The 16,628-nt window shown below is 35.9% G+C and overlaps 1 protein-coding gene across 1 annotated transcript in view; it reads left to right on the top strand.

The window, feature by feature from the left end:
- Positions 1-16,628, top strand: part of LOC121298280 (rho GTPase-activating protein 7-like) — a 150,281-nt gene that overhangs the window by 59,800 nt on the left and 73,853 nt on the right. The window contains exon 5 of the mRNA XM_041225320.1: positions 8,657-8,690. Within this exon, the coding sequence (XP_041081254.1) occupies positions 8,657-8,690 (34 nt within the window). The remainder of the gene's footprint in view (positions 1-8,656; positions 8,691-16,628) is intronic.

Below are 16,628 nucleotides of genomic sequence, written 5' to 3'. Positions count from 1 at the left end.
ATTATAAGAAAACAATTCTTGCTATAAATAATGACCTTACATAGTGTCAGACGCTATCATGTAAATGTAAATAGCTACATCAAATGGTACCCAGGTAAAATGAATTATGAATGCTGTGTACAATACATTGCAACTGTAAGAGGTTATAATTGGAATGTTAGAAATAAATATTAAATAATAAATATCTCATTGGTAAAGTACTTCATACCTCACAGCAGAGGGCAGCTTAGACAGCCGGAAAGCCTGCAGAACAGCTAAGCCATCTTTTTCAATTTCCTTTGTTTTGTGGGCAGTCAAAAGAAAGAAAAAAAGTTGCTTTTTAGTGACAGTGGACTCATCTGGTGTAGCAGGAAAATCCGATTTAATTGCTTCATTGCCAAAATGTGAAATCGCTTCCTGAGGACACAGTTCACATACAGCATATGGAAAACATCAAAAGGTGCAGAAGCTTTGCTTAAATAACTGAACATCAGAGTTTTTGTTTCTCACACTTCTTGTAACATACATGCACATTATGTCTTAGAAAACATGTACTGATGGTAATCCAGTGTATATCTATATCCCAGATGTCGTTTTTGAAGAGAGTTGAATATCTTTACAAAATAATGTTTGTGTGGTCATGGAGAAATACAGTTTTTAAATGTTTGGTAATACATTATTAGTATAACTGCTTAACTCATTTTTAAGAGTATTAGTTATTGTTTATAGTTTAACATTGTAATATTTGGAAGCTTCACTAATGTTTTATTGCATCGTTATAAAATGAAATGGCTTTGAAGGTAAAACCAGGAATGCACAGCAGTGAAGCAGAGGGGAACACTGCAGAATACAATTTTAAAAGCAGTTATCACACGCCCGTATTATTCTAATTATTCTTTACCACTTAAAATAGTATAAGAAAAACAGTTTACCACTGTCAATAGTCCTCTATAGTGTTACTACATACCTTTTTAATGCAGTAATTACGAATACTGACACACATGAAACTTACATATAGCTAGTCAGAATAAATATCTGTGTAATGGTCTGCATATGAGTGGTAGGGATTCTTCGGTATCTACTACAATCTATAATTTGCTTTACATACAAATTCATCCAGAAATATTTATTATCTTAAACTATGCCACAAGTTAGAGGATGTGGCAAGTTAGTATTTGCATTTACATGTGTTCTGAAATGAAATAAAAAATGAAAAATTGATGTCTTGATCGTTTTAGTACTGTATGACGTAAATGAGTTACGGTCATTTGAAATAGCAGCGCCAGACAGATTGGGACCAAGACAAGCTGTAATCTCCTGATCACAAAATGCTTGCACGGATGGTAGTGCAGACTTAACAATTACTTTATTATTTGATTTGAAAAACCTTTTTATTAATGTATTTATTGGCCTCTTAGATATCCTATGAAATCTATTTTTAATTTGTTTACTTATTTTTGCAAAAAACATAAAACCAATCAAATGTCTTTTATCTAAGAAGCAAGTGAACTCTCGCCTATTGAGCACAGATAAATGGCAGCACTCTTGTCTGTTTAAAGAACATGGAGCCAAACAGAGATTAGGTGCCAATCAGATACAAAGCTTCATTGTGAAAACAAAGGTTTTTGTCCCAGACACTCTTACTTACACTTTAGGTTGCTTCTAGAAAATACATGTTAAAGACTTAATCCATGTGGCTAGCCACTTTTGACAATACAGCATCTGAATTCCTGCTGTGATAATGTTCACTAACGGACTCCTCAGAATGTATCTAATTTGCATCACATAGAAAACAATCTTGAAAATATTCTGGTTACCATATTACTGTAGTAAAAGTTTGGACTATTGTGGTCTTTATTGTATAAACAGTACGTGATATTTAAGGAAAAGTATAAGGAACTTTAATGTCATGTATAAGGAACTTTAACTGTAATAAATTGAGTAATATAATCTCATTCTTGTTGTGCCAATTGAGTCTGGCTTTCCTGGAATACCACTGTAAACAGCATGTTTGTCTCTGAACCTGGAGACGGGGGTTCAATCCTCAGGTGATATATCTATATTGTAATAAGAATGCCTTTTGAAGCAGATTCTTAAAGCTGAGTTAAGATCCCAGCCCAAGATGGTCATCGAAAACAGCATTGGCATGTCAAAATAAGTAGTACAATTATAAATCAGAAATCAATGTTTTTAATTAAAAAAAGTTAACTTTAACCAATTATAATTTTAATACTTTGCATGTAAACTTGTTTAGTAAAAAAAAATCTATATACTATATGGCTGTTTGAATTGCCTTTGTGTTGCAGAAGATAGCCAGACTGGGTTGAATTTAGTTTTATCCAGCATACCATTAAGTGTGTTGACTTCATTGCCTGAATAATTTAATTGAACGGATGCATTGTATATCGCATGTGGTTTTATGAGGTGAATGTGAGTGTAAGGCAAGGTCCAAATGTTCTCAGTATAACAGGTTAGAGAAAGCCTTCAGGGAGGTAGTTATGCCACACACGACAAGATTTAGCTCTGGACACTTGGTTTAAATTTAACACGTTAACAAGTTTCAAATACAAAACGGTCTTCCCATTTTGGAATTTTGAATGTTCTGCAGGTTTTTAATCTTTTCCAGGGCCTCTGGATTAAAACCAAGTCAAGGGTTGAGGTCATTTGTAGAGCCTAAGGTCAAATGTCAAGAAAAGTCCCATGCATTCCATTTGAATTTGTTTTAAATCTTCTTTCTTCAGAAGTTCCATACTTGTATGTGGTTTGAGTGCATCTTCACAATTGTTTTAACATGTATTGTTTTATTTCTTTGCCTGTGAACATGTTGTGAAACCAATCAGTAAGCTATGCGAAGTAAATAACGGGAAATGAACCTATTAGTAAAGATGTGAAAACTTGGAAATTACTTTAACTGAAAGGTGGAGGTCATTGGAAATGTTCCGTCCAGCAGATGCAATTGAAGGAAAATCTTCTTAAGTAGTCATTCTCATTAGAGCCCATGCAATATTTTAGTTTGCCTTTATAGGGTACAGTAGGCAATACATATCTTTATTGCAAGTGGCAGAAGTTGCATTCCCTCACTGTATAATAGTTCTAAAGAACTGTAGCTTGTTTGAGGGAGGAGGAGGTGTGGGTGGCGTCAGAGAAGCACCTAGATGTGAGCAGTTACAGTAATAGTTTCCCAGATAGCAGAGGGAGTACAAGGGTATTATCCACGGGGGTTGGTTGTCTTGCTAAATTGCTATTATACAGTCATTGATAGCAGGGAATGTTATGGGATTGAGGAAGGAGGCTGTACATCAGCTCAGATTAAAGTATAGAATGTTTGGTGTTAACTAAACACCTTTTTAGTTAAAATTTGGCTTTCTGAAGGATATACATATATTGGAATTACCACAACTACACACACACACACACAAATAAAACAGGGCTTAATCCCACAACCACAATATATATATATATATATATATATATATATATATATATATTATATAATATATAGATATATATATATATATTAGATACTGTATGTGAAGGGAAACTTAAATTTTCTACTAAACTCCCCAAATAGTTTAGTATCACGATTAATGTGTTCTTTTATGAAAAAAATGTTAAAACCTGCATATTATCAGTGTACACTAAAATATCCTATTAAGTGTGTTCAAAACATATTTGAGGAGTGAAAGTATGTGAAAAATGTATTCTGATATCACCATTGTAGATGTCTTCAAGGTTAGAGAATAAATGAGGACTGTTTGTGCCAAAGGCTGCATGAGTCCATGATTTTCCCATTTCGTTAGAGTTGTATAAATCACAGAAACACCAGTTTGACTTATTTTAGGTTGTGGGTAGTTAGATACATGCCATTGCGATGACTATTTTTATTTTAAAGCCAGAAAACATATTTATTGACGGATCAAGCTTTCCAGTGTAAATAATGGTTGTAAAATGTCCTTAAGGGTTTAATGGGTGTTATGAAATGTACACGTTATTTGAACTACACTATGTAACAATTTTTGTTCCTGGGTAGTAAGTACTATTTCCTAATTGCTTATGCCTCAAAAGTATAGAAAATGGCTATTATTCCCCACAAACTTTGCTTTTGTGACCAAGACAGTGATATTTCAAAATATCACTATTTCCAATGGGAAAACAGGCAAATGTGTGTCTTTTCGTTCACATGAAGTCAGAAAAAAACAACATATGAATCCAAATTAACATGTATTTATACTAAAGTAATATAAAAATGACTACAAAAGATTTAGAAGTGAGTAGTTTTTCGAGATTGTAAATCTTATACTGTAAATACATAAATAAAGTTGTAAGAATATTAGGCAGTCAGTTTATAAGTGGGCATGTTGATTTGGGTTCCTGCAGTTACCATACTTTTATATTTAATTACGTTTTTTTTTTTTCCCCCATTATTATAAAGTTACCCACATTATTTGAATACCAATATGTCAAATTAAACCAACCATCATGCCATATTCTCTAATAACTACTTGGTTATTCCTAAAGTTTGAAATGTCATGTATTTCCCATGTGGGTAAACAAAATAAATCAACAGTGAAAAAAATATACTACTGGTAAAAAGGTTTGATGCAATGACTATACATGTGTTTGTTTGTTGGTTGATTGGTTAGTTTTATTCAAATATTGGTCTACCTAGGATATACACTGTTGTTCACAAACACATTGTTCATATACACCAAAATGCATTTAAAAAAATAATAATAATAATAATTTAAGACCAGAGGAAAACTGTCCTGGCTGATATATTCAGTGAAAGACTTTTAACCTGAAAAATATTTATTACAGTATTCACTATCTATCTATCTATCTATCTATCTATCTATCTATCTATCTATCTATCTATCTATCTATCTATCTATACGTATACAGTGGTTCCGAATTATTAATTTTGGGACTAGCCTGGGCGAGTCTAGTTTCATCCAATGCTTCAAAAATCGATGCTGGGCGAATCTGGTTCATCCATGCCTTTAATTTGGACGAGTCTAGTTTCACCCAAAACTGTTGAAAAAACGGGTTTCGTCCAGTCGTCCTTTACAAGTTCTGGGCCAATCTAGATTCTCCCGACTGGATGTGGGAGAGTGACGAAAAAAAGTGGCATCGTTGTCCATCCATCAACAGTCCAAGGCACCTTTGACCATTTTTCCATAGTCCAATTTCTGTGTTCTTGTGCATATTTTAGTATTCTGTTGTCTTGTTCACCTTTCTTAACAGAGGTATTCTTACTGTAACACATCCTTTAAGTTCTGATTTTAAGAGTGATCTTCTTCTTCGTACTGTTGATTTGATGGACAATGACACCTGTGCTTTCTGCCAGCTCTGTTGTCAATTCAGCGCTTGTCTTCGTTCTGTTCCTTAACACTAGAAGGACCAGAGATATACTCATACCTAGAAGCCCTGCAGCAGTCTTTCTGATGGCTGTATTCAAAACACTGTAAATAGTATAACGAAAGGAGAAACAGTCAGATATATATATATATATATATTTTTTTTTTTTTTTTTTTTTTATTTGACATCGCCACAACATCCAAACAACACTTGAAGCATAATGCTTTATATATATATATATATATATATATATATATATATATATATATATATATATATATATATATATATAATACACAACACACACACACACACACACACACACACACACAATGGCTTGCAAAAGTATTCAGACCCCTGACCAATTCTCTCATATTAACGAATTCCAAATGGTACATTGAAATTTCGTTCTGTTTGATATTTTATTTCTAAACACTGAAACTCAGAATCAATTATTGAAAGGTGTCATTGGTTTTACGTTGGGAAATATTTTTAAGAAAAATAGAAAACTGAAATATCTTGCTTGCATACGTATTCAACCCCAGTTTGCACAGATGAAAGAAATTGCCCTAATGAAGACACAATTACCTTACCATTGGCCTCCACCTGTGAACCATTAAAGTTGCTGTCACATTTTCTGGATAAAAACCCCACTGTTGAAGGATCATTGGTAAGGCTGTGAATCTGAAGGAAAATGAAGATCAAAGAGCATTCTACAAAAGTTAGAGATAAAGTAATACAAATGCATAGATTAGGGAAAGGGTACAAAATAATATCCAAGTGTTTGGATATCCCAGTGAGCACAGTTGGATCAATAGTCAGGAAATGAAAGCTGCATCACACCACCCAGGCACTGCCAAGAAAAGGCCGTCCCTCAAAACTCAGTGCTCAAACAAGAAAGAGACTTGTGAGAGAAGCCACAAAGAGGCCAACAATCACTTTGAAGGAGCTACAGAGTTCAGTGGGTAGGAGTGGAGTACTGGTGCACCTGTCAAACATATCAAGAGCTCTGCATAACACTGGCCTGTATGGAAGGGTGGCAAGAAAGAAGCCATTACTCAAAAAGTACCATCTGAAAGCACGTCTGGAGATTGCCAGAAAGCATGAGAGTGACCTAGCTGCGATGTGGGAAAAGATTTTGTGGTCAGATGAGATCAAGATAGAGTTTTTTGGCCAAAACTCAAAGCGCTGTGTGTGGCACAAATCTAACACTGCCCATGCCTCAAGACACACCATCTCTACAGTGAAGTATGGTGGTGGCAGCATCATGCTGTGGGGATGCTTCTCATCAGCAGGGACTGGGCATCTTGTTACAGTTGAATGAAGAATGGATGGTGCAAAATACAGGAAAATACTGCAAGAGAATCTGCTTCAGTCCGCTAAAAAACTGAAGCTTGGGAGGAAATTCACCTTTCAGCAGGACAATGATCCCAAGCACAAGGACAAAGCAACACTGGAGTGGCTCAAGAACAAAAAGGTGAATGTCCTACAGTGGCCCAGTCAACGTCCTGATCTCAATCCCATTGAGAATCTGTGGCACTATTTGAAAATTGTGGTCCACAAGCATCGTCCAACCAACCTGAACAACCTGGAGCAAATCTGCCAAGAAGAATGGGCCAAAATCACTCCGACACTGTATGCAAAGCTGGTACATATTTACCCCAAAAGACTTAAAGCTGTTATTGCAGCGAAAGGTGGCTCTACCAAATATTGATGTGTTGGGGTTGAATACTTATGCAAGCAAGATATTTCAGTTTTTTATTTTTCATAAAAATATTTCCCAACATAAAACCAATGTCACTTTACAATAATTGATTTTGAGTTTAAGTGTTTTAAAATAAAATATCGAACAGAACGAATTATTTTATTTTACAAATCAAAATAAGAAAATGTAAATAAATAAACATCTGAACAGACATCGGTTTACAACATACATCTTTATAAAACTGAAACGATAGCAATACATTTTTTACTTTTTAACAGCAATTGGTTTATTATCAGATGAGCAAAAGCAACTGAACAATGTAGATTAATAAACTTAGAAAAAAAAAAAAAAACATTTCAACAAAAGGGTATTCCTTTACCTGAGTCCAAGGCTGTTCACAATCAAGAGACAATGCGCTTCTCCACGCCACCTTTCTGCACAGGGCACAGCTGTCTTAAGTTTAATTTTTATTGCACTTGCCAACCTGGCATTGGTTTCTCTTGCGGCTCTCAAGGGGGTTGCCAGCTTCAGCTGCGGGTACACGCTTGGCATACTCCCTCTGTTCCAAATGCTTCTTGGGAAGTTCCTGTGCTAACTGTAAAATACCTTCTCTCCTTGTTAAATTCTTCTCCATGCATTCTTTGCAAAGTACACAGGACTTCAACGCTGCTAGGTCCAATACATTGTAAAACACCTAAATAGACCACCGTGCCATCTGATCCAAAACATCAACTCCATATTTTGTTGCGTAATAAAACTCCACGGTCTCTGGTATTTATTTTCACTAGTCCTGATGCTAATCGACTGACCAAAGCAGCACAGCTGGCAAGCAGGTGCCAGCCTTCAAAAGGCTGATTGAAAACAATAGACTGTCAGTTATTCACTCAGGCAGAGAGTAGAGACTAATCAGAGTGCAGCTAAACACATTGCGTACTGCTAAATAAAAATAAAAAGTAGAATACCATTCTGTATAATCAAAATACAATTGTTTTCTGTGTGGCCATCAATGTGACTGCTCCCGGGGCTTTTAGGTATAATGTAATATATCTCCTTTATTTCTGCACTCCTGTGTTTCATGCTTTGTGAGAATATTTAATACATACGGTCAGAAAGGTACGTGAACGCGCAGCCCCACGTGTGTTACCCGACTGGAGAAAATTACATTTTAAAACCAAAAACCACCAAAATGACAGCCGCTGGGCTTCTAGTGTTAAGGATATTATCTTGTTATCTTGTGTTGCTCATCCTTGTTAGACAGCTTTTTGGGTCTTCCAGTCCTGGGTTTGTCAATTACAGATGATGTTTCTCTGTAATTGTTGATTGTGCTTTGGATACCACACAAAATTGAGTGATGCAAGCTATTTCACTCAATGTTTTTCCTTCTCTATGCACGACAAGGTTGTTATAGAAAACACTAGTGGAGGCTTTGAGTAAACTGCATCAGAGTAGAAAAATGCAACATGTCTAAGACTTTTGCACAGCAGTGTGGAGATTGTATATATATATATATATATTATATATATATAATTACACACACATTTTGTGAGCAATAAAGTACCAACTTGTTTTCAATAAAAAAAATAAAAAAAACTTTTTTTTTTTGTTTTTTTTTAGACAATACTTGCGGTATCAGAAAAGGAGAAGGCTGGTAAGTAAGATTCAATTAGTTATATTCTCTTGATAAATTGCTTACAATGTGCAATCCCGGTGTAATTCCTCTTCTGTGCAAGACATTAAGTAGCATTTGAACCTTAATATCTGTTAAATGCAAAAGATTAGACTTGCCAAAAATGTATTTAAACTATTCAGTTGTTTCAATTACTGTAAATATGGATTATCATGAGAAATCTGAAAATGTGATTTTCTGTACTGAATATAAAGAGTTAACACTTTAGTGTAGGGATCTGTAACAGGGTGATGTTACATATGTGGTTAATCACTGAATAATACTGAAGCAATGGTAGCTTTTGCTACATAGCATATAATATTGAAAATGTTTAAGATGGGAATAATACTTTCCAATGCATTTCAGTTACTTGAATTTCACAGACTTGAGATTCGAGGCAATTTTTCTAAACTCTTAAAAAAAAACAAAATAAAAAAAACAATAATTACAATGAATTGAATGCACATTCAATTAATGTGCAGTGTGTAGGGTGTAAGCCTCAGCCATAAGGCTACGTACACACACACACACACACACACACACACACACACACATATATATATATATATATATATATATATATATATACATATATAGATATATAAGGTATATATATATATATATATATATAATATATATATATATATATATATATATATATATATATATATTATATATATATGTATATATATATATATAGGGGGTCAAATAAGAAAGGGCATGTATTCATAGTTTTTTATATAAATCTTGTTGTGAATTCTCTTTAGCTGGTTGGTATATACAGGCCATGATAACTGCGATTGCCAAATGTTTACCTGAAATTCAAAGAAAGACACTTGGTCATTCGTGGATAAGGGATACAAAGGTCAAAGGGGATGACACACCTTTAAAGGGCAGGATCTTTTAGCTGCCTTCAGGGTCATTGCTTAAACATGATGAATGGTAAGATAAACGTCAAATACAGCGCCACAGAAATACAGGCTTGTGATCTTCCTGCATATGGCTTCTCAGCTGAAAAAATTTCAGACATGTACTACTGTATATAATTTGTCTGACACACGTCAGCAATGGAAAACTTGTCACAGTGATTATTATTAAACTTGAAGGAACATATTTGAGTAGCAACCATTACCATTTGTGATAGAGGGCAGTCGATAACCAAGCAAAAACATTAAAACAATATTAAAAACAGATGGTGTCTATCCTGATACACAAAAGACCAAGCAAGTGTATCCATCTATCTGTCTTTTTAAGCTCAGGGTGTCCTTGAATTCATAGCTTTTTGGTGACCTTTAAAGAAAAGCCTAAAGTTTGTTAAATTAAATGAAACCTTCAGGACACTTCCTTCTCACACTAGCAGGCTCGTCCTGGCAATAAACGTTTCCCATTGCCTGGCCACATGTAGGGAGAATCTAAATGTTAGGCTGTGCTGCAATGTGGAGACAGTCAGGTAATCCTGTAGGTGAAAGCAGGATAGAATTTAAATATAATGAAGCAGAAGGTTGATTTGTCACTAAATGAAGGACATCAAAGGCCAATTGGCTGATTAGTTTGGAGTGTTGTATTATTTGCTGTCTTACTGAAAAAATAAAGATGTCAGCAAGTAAGGTGTTCTATATCTCCTTTCTTATCAAGCTGTAGTGTTTACAGTGCAGTGGCAGTGCAACTGACATTTTCATTTTGTGTTATAATTGTGACCTTACAGAACCCTGTTATTTTTTAAAACAAATGCATTGCTTTGCCTTTGCTGTATCCAGTGATATCTTTGTCAACATCAAAACAAGTGTGACTACGTAGAACAATATATCACCGTGATATGTCCATTATAGGACACAGAAATGTGTTTTTTGTAAATACAGTAGGTCTCCACATATCGGAACGCCTCCCAAGAGAACATCCTTGTGGTAAAACAGTTTTCCCATTGTAAATGCTCCAGGTAAAGGAACAGGAACTTTGCTTAAAAGAACACCTTCTTGGCACCGATAGCAAATCGTTAATTTGTTCAAATCTCTCCAGAACCGCTGTTGACATGCACTTGCCTATTGTTTTGCTTTTACTTATTCTGTTCATATGTTGATGCACGTGCATCATGACAAGTAATTAATATGTATTTGTTTATTTATTGATTCATATTGTGTGGCAGCTAACTCCATCTTAGAGAACACTTTGGCTATAAGAACACTTTGCTTGCTTCCAGAGGGGTGTTCTCTTAGGCACAGACTACTGTACTAGTATATTATATATTAAGCTTGAACTACATACTGCTAAAATTATTTCTGGCAATCAGATTTGTGCAGCGAAAAATGTTTTATTTCTAGTTTGTAAAGATATGCTCCATAACATTTCACTTCCTCAGTGGTTAATAATCAATTCAAAGCTTGCATGCTTTTATTTGGGACATGCTGAAGTCAAACAGTCAAGAGATAATGCCTTGAATTTAGAAACCTTTCCATTGTCTCATATGGGCATCAGATTAAAGTACTGTGTCTTGCCACTTCGGGTGGGTCTAGCCTAATCCATCCTAAATGTTTTAAAGAATTCAGTCCTTCATAATCTATTAGTTAAATTGCTCCCACGGTTGAAACCTCTGCACAATGATGTGCCCTAAAAGAGTGGAATAATCTTCTTAGAACATCAAAGCTACCCCCAATCTCAAAATCTTTAATTAGCATGCATATATTTTCTTACAAACTAAGTCTTCCGTTTCATTGAAAAGCCTTAAAAATCTAAAGTAAGTGTGTGTGTGTGTGTGTGTGTGTGTGTGTGTGTGTGTGTGTCTATATATATATATATATATATATATATATATATATATATATATATATATATATATATATATATATTTCTATGTTACCATGGCAACAGACCCCCTAAACTGGAAAAATAATTATCCTGGTATTAGTTATATTCATATGTATGAATATGATTAAGATTTTTCATATCAAACTCCACCTTGCGTCATCACCTTCTTCAATGGAGTGCCTGCCTGGGGCGAGTTATCTTAACAGCCACCGTATTTATCATTAATTAAAGCAAGCACTATAAAGCAGGCAATAATAGGCTACATTCAAAACAAAGATATTGAAAATTAAATATATAGTTTTACATCAAAAACAAATTAAAGAAACATTTTTAAAAGAACAATTAAATTAATATACAAGAAAAACACTTACTGACATAAACCTCAAAGTCATATTTGCGTTCAGTGGGAGAAACGAGAGAATTTTACCTGATACCTGAAAGAGACCTGGAGATACACCTTTCGAAATTTCATCTTGTCAGTAAAAAAAAAAAAAAAAAAATTAAATGGGGACGACTTTGAACCAATTTCTCTCCAAAGAATAACAGCGTAACCTGTGCAGGCATGTGAATGCAGCATGTTCTACAGCAGAGCATCGCAGTTTACACAAGCAAAACAAAACTCTCAGCCAAACAAAAACAGCTTAAGTAAGAAAATCATACAATAATAATATAAGAACATAAGAACATAAGAAAGTTTACAAACGAGAGGAGGCCATTCGGCCCATCTTGCTCGTTTGATTGTTAGTAGCTTATTGATCCCAAAATCTCATCAAGCAGCTTCTTGAAGGATCCCAGGGTGTCAGCTTCAACAACATTACTGGGGAGTTGATTGCAGACCCTCACAATTCTCTGTGTAAAAAAGTGCCTCCTATTTTCTGTTCTGAATGCCCCTTTGTCTAAACTCCATTTGTGACCCCTGGTCCTTGTTTCTTTTTTCAGGCTGAATAAGTCCCTTGGGTCGACACTGTCAATACCTTTTAGAATTTTGAATGCTTGAATTAGGTCGCCACGTAGTCTTCTTTGTTCAAGACTGAACAGATTCAATTCTTTTAGCCTGTCTGCATATGACATGCCTTTTAAGCCCGGAATAATTCTGGTCGCTCTTCTTTGCACTCTTTCTAGAGCAGCAATATCTTTTTTATAGCGAGGTGACCAGAACTGCACACAATATTCAAGATGAGGTCTTACTAGTGCATTGTACAGTTTTAACATTACTTCCCTTGATTTAAATTCAACACTTTTCACAATGTATCCGAGCATCTTGTTAGCCTTTTTTATAGTCAACAAAAACTCCTAGGTCTTTTTCATAGATTCCTTCTCCAATTTCAGTATCTCCCATATGATATTTATAATGTACATTTTTATTTCCTGCGTGCAGTACCTTACACTTTTCTCTATTAAATGTCATTTGCCATGTGTCTGCCCAGTTCTGAATCTTGTCTGGATCATTTTGAATGACCTTTGCTGCTGCAACAGTGTTTGCCACTCCTCCTACTTTTGTGTCGTCTGCAGATTTAACAACTATATAGGTCAGAATATATTGGCCCAGTGGTTAGAGGAAGGAGCTTTGTGTGGCATGTGGGTGGCGACGTCAGAAAAAAAAATGAAATACAAACATGTTTTACGGGGCAAAACGTCGCTGCTGCGCTCGCATTTAATAGATATAAAAATACATATTGAAACAAAACTACACAAAGAAATGGGCACATTGTCCGAAACAAACAATAAACAGTAATGCATATTTACTTTAGAGTGAGTACCTTTTAATCTCTGGCTGGTAGCATTCGCTCTCGCTATGATTCTCCTACTCTCCAACAACCACGAGCCCGGAGTGGGTATTTTGAATCTGTGGCTGAAGACTTAATTACCCATTAATAAATTTCCTCATCATGGCTCCAGCCACATTCCCACAGGTTTTATTGGGGTGGAGAATTTACCCCCATCCATGCTTGCTACACTTTACGAGACCGGATTTTTGCCGGTCTCAAATAATAATAAATAATAATATTGGGCGGCTTTCTTTCATCCGCACATAAACACAATAATAATAATAATAATAATAATAATAATAATAATAATAATAATAATAATAATAATAATAATAATAATAATACATAACATATGCACAAGGGGTGGGCACCACGTCACAGCTTCAAATTCTCGTCTACTTGGGGTTGGTATAGCTTGTGACAGAAGACAGTGGAAAGGGAAAGAGAAAAAGAAAAGAAAGAAAGCACCGTGATAGCCATAGCTTTGGTGTGTTTTGTTTATTTGGAAGAGTTTTGTGTTTTGGTTTACTTTTTGTGTTCATTAAAAGTGGGCAAGAACACTTAACCTGCATTTTCTATGTCTGGGTCTAATATTTCAAGGGCACAGACCAGCCTTGTTTGGGACGCTACGCCACAGAGCTGCATGTTGGCCTTTGCATAAAGCATAATCTTTAGCTTTGAAAAATACCAGTGCTGGCTAATCTGATGAACAGGAGTGAAGACACTGTTGCTGTTAAGAACGATTTTGCCTTTTGGGATGTAAAAAACAAGTACCGCTTTCCTTAGAATTTAAGACACACTTTTTAAACCAATTTGTCTTTTAAAAAATGTGAGTATAGTGATGTGTGTATAAAAATCACCAGCAAATGATGCGATTACCCAAGAACACAAACATCAACGTGACTGGTTGCCGAGAAAGGGAAACAAAGACGTCACTGTCCGATCTCGAATCAGCCATGACATACATGCCGCCGTTTTAAAAGAAGCGTCATTAGCTTCCTGAGGAATTCGAAAGGAAGCGTTCATAATTTCCTCATTTCGTTTTTCTAAAAAACAATACCAACTTGGACCAATCGGAAATGCTGATCAGACCCTCATATTTTCGACATGCCACACAAAAAGGGAGAAAAACAGTTGTGAGTAATCATGACTGGAAATGACAAGCAGCGTATGACTGTAATGCAATTGTTTTCCAATATGCGTAATTGAGGTTGTATCTTTGTAAATGCAGCTTTATTTGATGTTTTATTTTTTTCCTCGAATTGAAGGTTGGAAATTTGGCCTGCGGCTTAAATTTGAAGGAATACAGTAATTTTCCGTCAACGATTATTTTTATTTATGAAACCTACAAGTTTTGCTCTGAAACTTGTACATATTGTAAAGATACACTTGTTGCACGTTTTGTTTATACTCAACATATGGCCCTTTATCTCTCCACTTATACAGTACTGTGCAAAAGTTTTAGGCAGGTGTGAAAAAATGCTGTAAAGTAAGAATGCTTTCAAAAATAGATATATTAATAGTTTATATTTATCAATTAACAAAATGCAAAGTGAGTGAACAGAAGAAAAATCTACATCAAATCAATATTTGGTGTGACCACCCTTTGCCTTCAAAACAGCATCAATTCTTCTAGGTACACTTGCACACAGTTTTTGAATGAACTCGGCAAGTAGGTTGGCCCAAACATCTTGGAGAACTAACCACAGTTCTTCTGTGGATTTAGACAACCTCAGTTGCTTCTCTCTCTTCATGTAATCCCAGACAGACTCGATGATGTTGAGATCAGGGCTCTGTGGGGGCCATACCATCACTTCCAGGACTCCTTGTTCTTCTTTACACTGCAGAATAAATTCAGGGCCAATCAGATGCCTCCCTGATGGTATTGCATGGTGGATAAGTATCTGCCTGTACTTCTCAACATTGAGTAGACCATTAATTCTGACCAAATCCCCAACTCCATTTGCAGAAGTGCAGCCCCAAACTTGCAAGGAACCTCCACCATGCTTCATTGTTGCCTGCAGACACTCATTCGTGTAACGCACTCCAGCTCTTCGGTGAACAAACTGCCTTCTGCTACAGCCCAATATTTCAAATTTTGACTCATCAGTACAGAGCACCTGCTGCCATTTTTCTGCACCCCAGTTCCTGTGTTTTCATGCATAGTTGAGTCGCTTGGCCTTGTTTCCACGTCAGAGGTATGTCTTTTTGGCCGCAAGTCTTCCATGAAGGCCACTTCTGACCAGACTTCTCTGGACAGTAGATGGCTGTACCAGGGTCCCACTGTTTTCTAATAATTCTGAGCTGATGGCATTGCTGGACATCTTCTGATTGCGAAGGGAAGTAAGCATGATGTGTCTTTCATCTGCTGCAGTAAGTTTCCTTGGCCGACCACTGCGTCTACGGTCCTCAACGTTGCCCGTTTCTTTGTGCTTCTTCAAAAGAGCTTGAACAGCACATCTGGAAACCCCTGTCTGCCTTGAAATTTCTGCCTGGGAGAGACCTTGCTGATGCAGTCTAACTACCTTGTGTTTTGTTGCTGTGCTCAGTCTTGCCATGGTGTATGACTTTTGACAGTAAACTGTCTTCAGCAACCTCACCTTGTTAGCTGAGTTTGGCTGTTCCTCACCCAGTTTTAGTCTTCCTACACAGCTGTTTCTGTTTCAGTTAATGACTGTGTTTCAACTTACATATTGAATTGATGATCATTAGCACCTTTTTGGTATAATTGTTTAATCATACACCTGACTATATGCCTACAAAATCCCTGACTTTGTGCAAGTGTACCTAGAAGAGTTGATGCTGTTTTGAAGGCAAAGGGTGGTCACACCAAATATGGATTTGATGTAGATTTTTCTTCTGTTCACTCACTTTGCATTTAGTTAATTGATAAATATAATCTATTAACATGTCTATTTTTGAGAGCATTCTTACTTTACAGCATTTTTTCACACCTGCCTAAAACTTTTGCACAGTACTGTATGTCTGGGGTGAGGTATACATTTTAATACTTCTTTGAATAGTTAGTACACTTTTTGATCCCTTGAAGCTGTGAGAGGTCTCTTTGATGTGTGATCAGTCATCCCTGTTCCATTCCTTCTGGGCTGTCAGGACCCTGCTAACAGGCACCAGAACAATATGCTCTTGGTCACACACACCTGCACCTGAGAGGTAAGGTATTTCGCTTGTAAATAGATGAAAGTTATCTTGTCAGTAAAGTGTTTCAGGATATTAAAACTGTGACCTGACAGCCATGTACACCGTTTCCTCAATGTTTTCCTGGATCACAGAGCCATTTGTACTTGTGTAATATTGCCTCCGTGCCTTAAGAGAGACAGACAGTTAGAAA

The sequence above is a fragment of the Polyodon spathula genome, chromosome 2, assembly GCF_017654505.1.
Source record: "Polyodon spathula isolate WHYD16114869_AA chromosome 2, ASM1765450v1, whole genome shotgun sequence".
NCBI classification, from domain to species: Eukaryota; Metazoa; Chordata; class Actinopteri; order Acipenseriformes; family Polyodontidae; genus Polyodon; species Polyodon spathula.
This window is presented reverse-complemented; position numbering and strand designations above follow the sequence as displayed.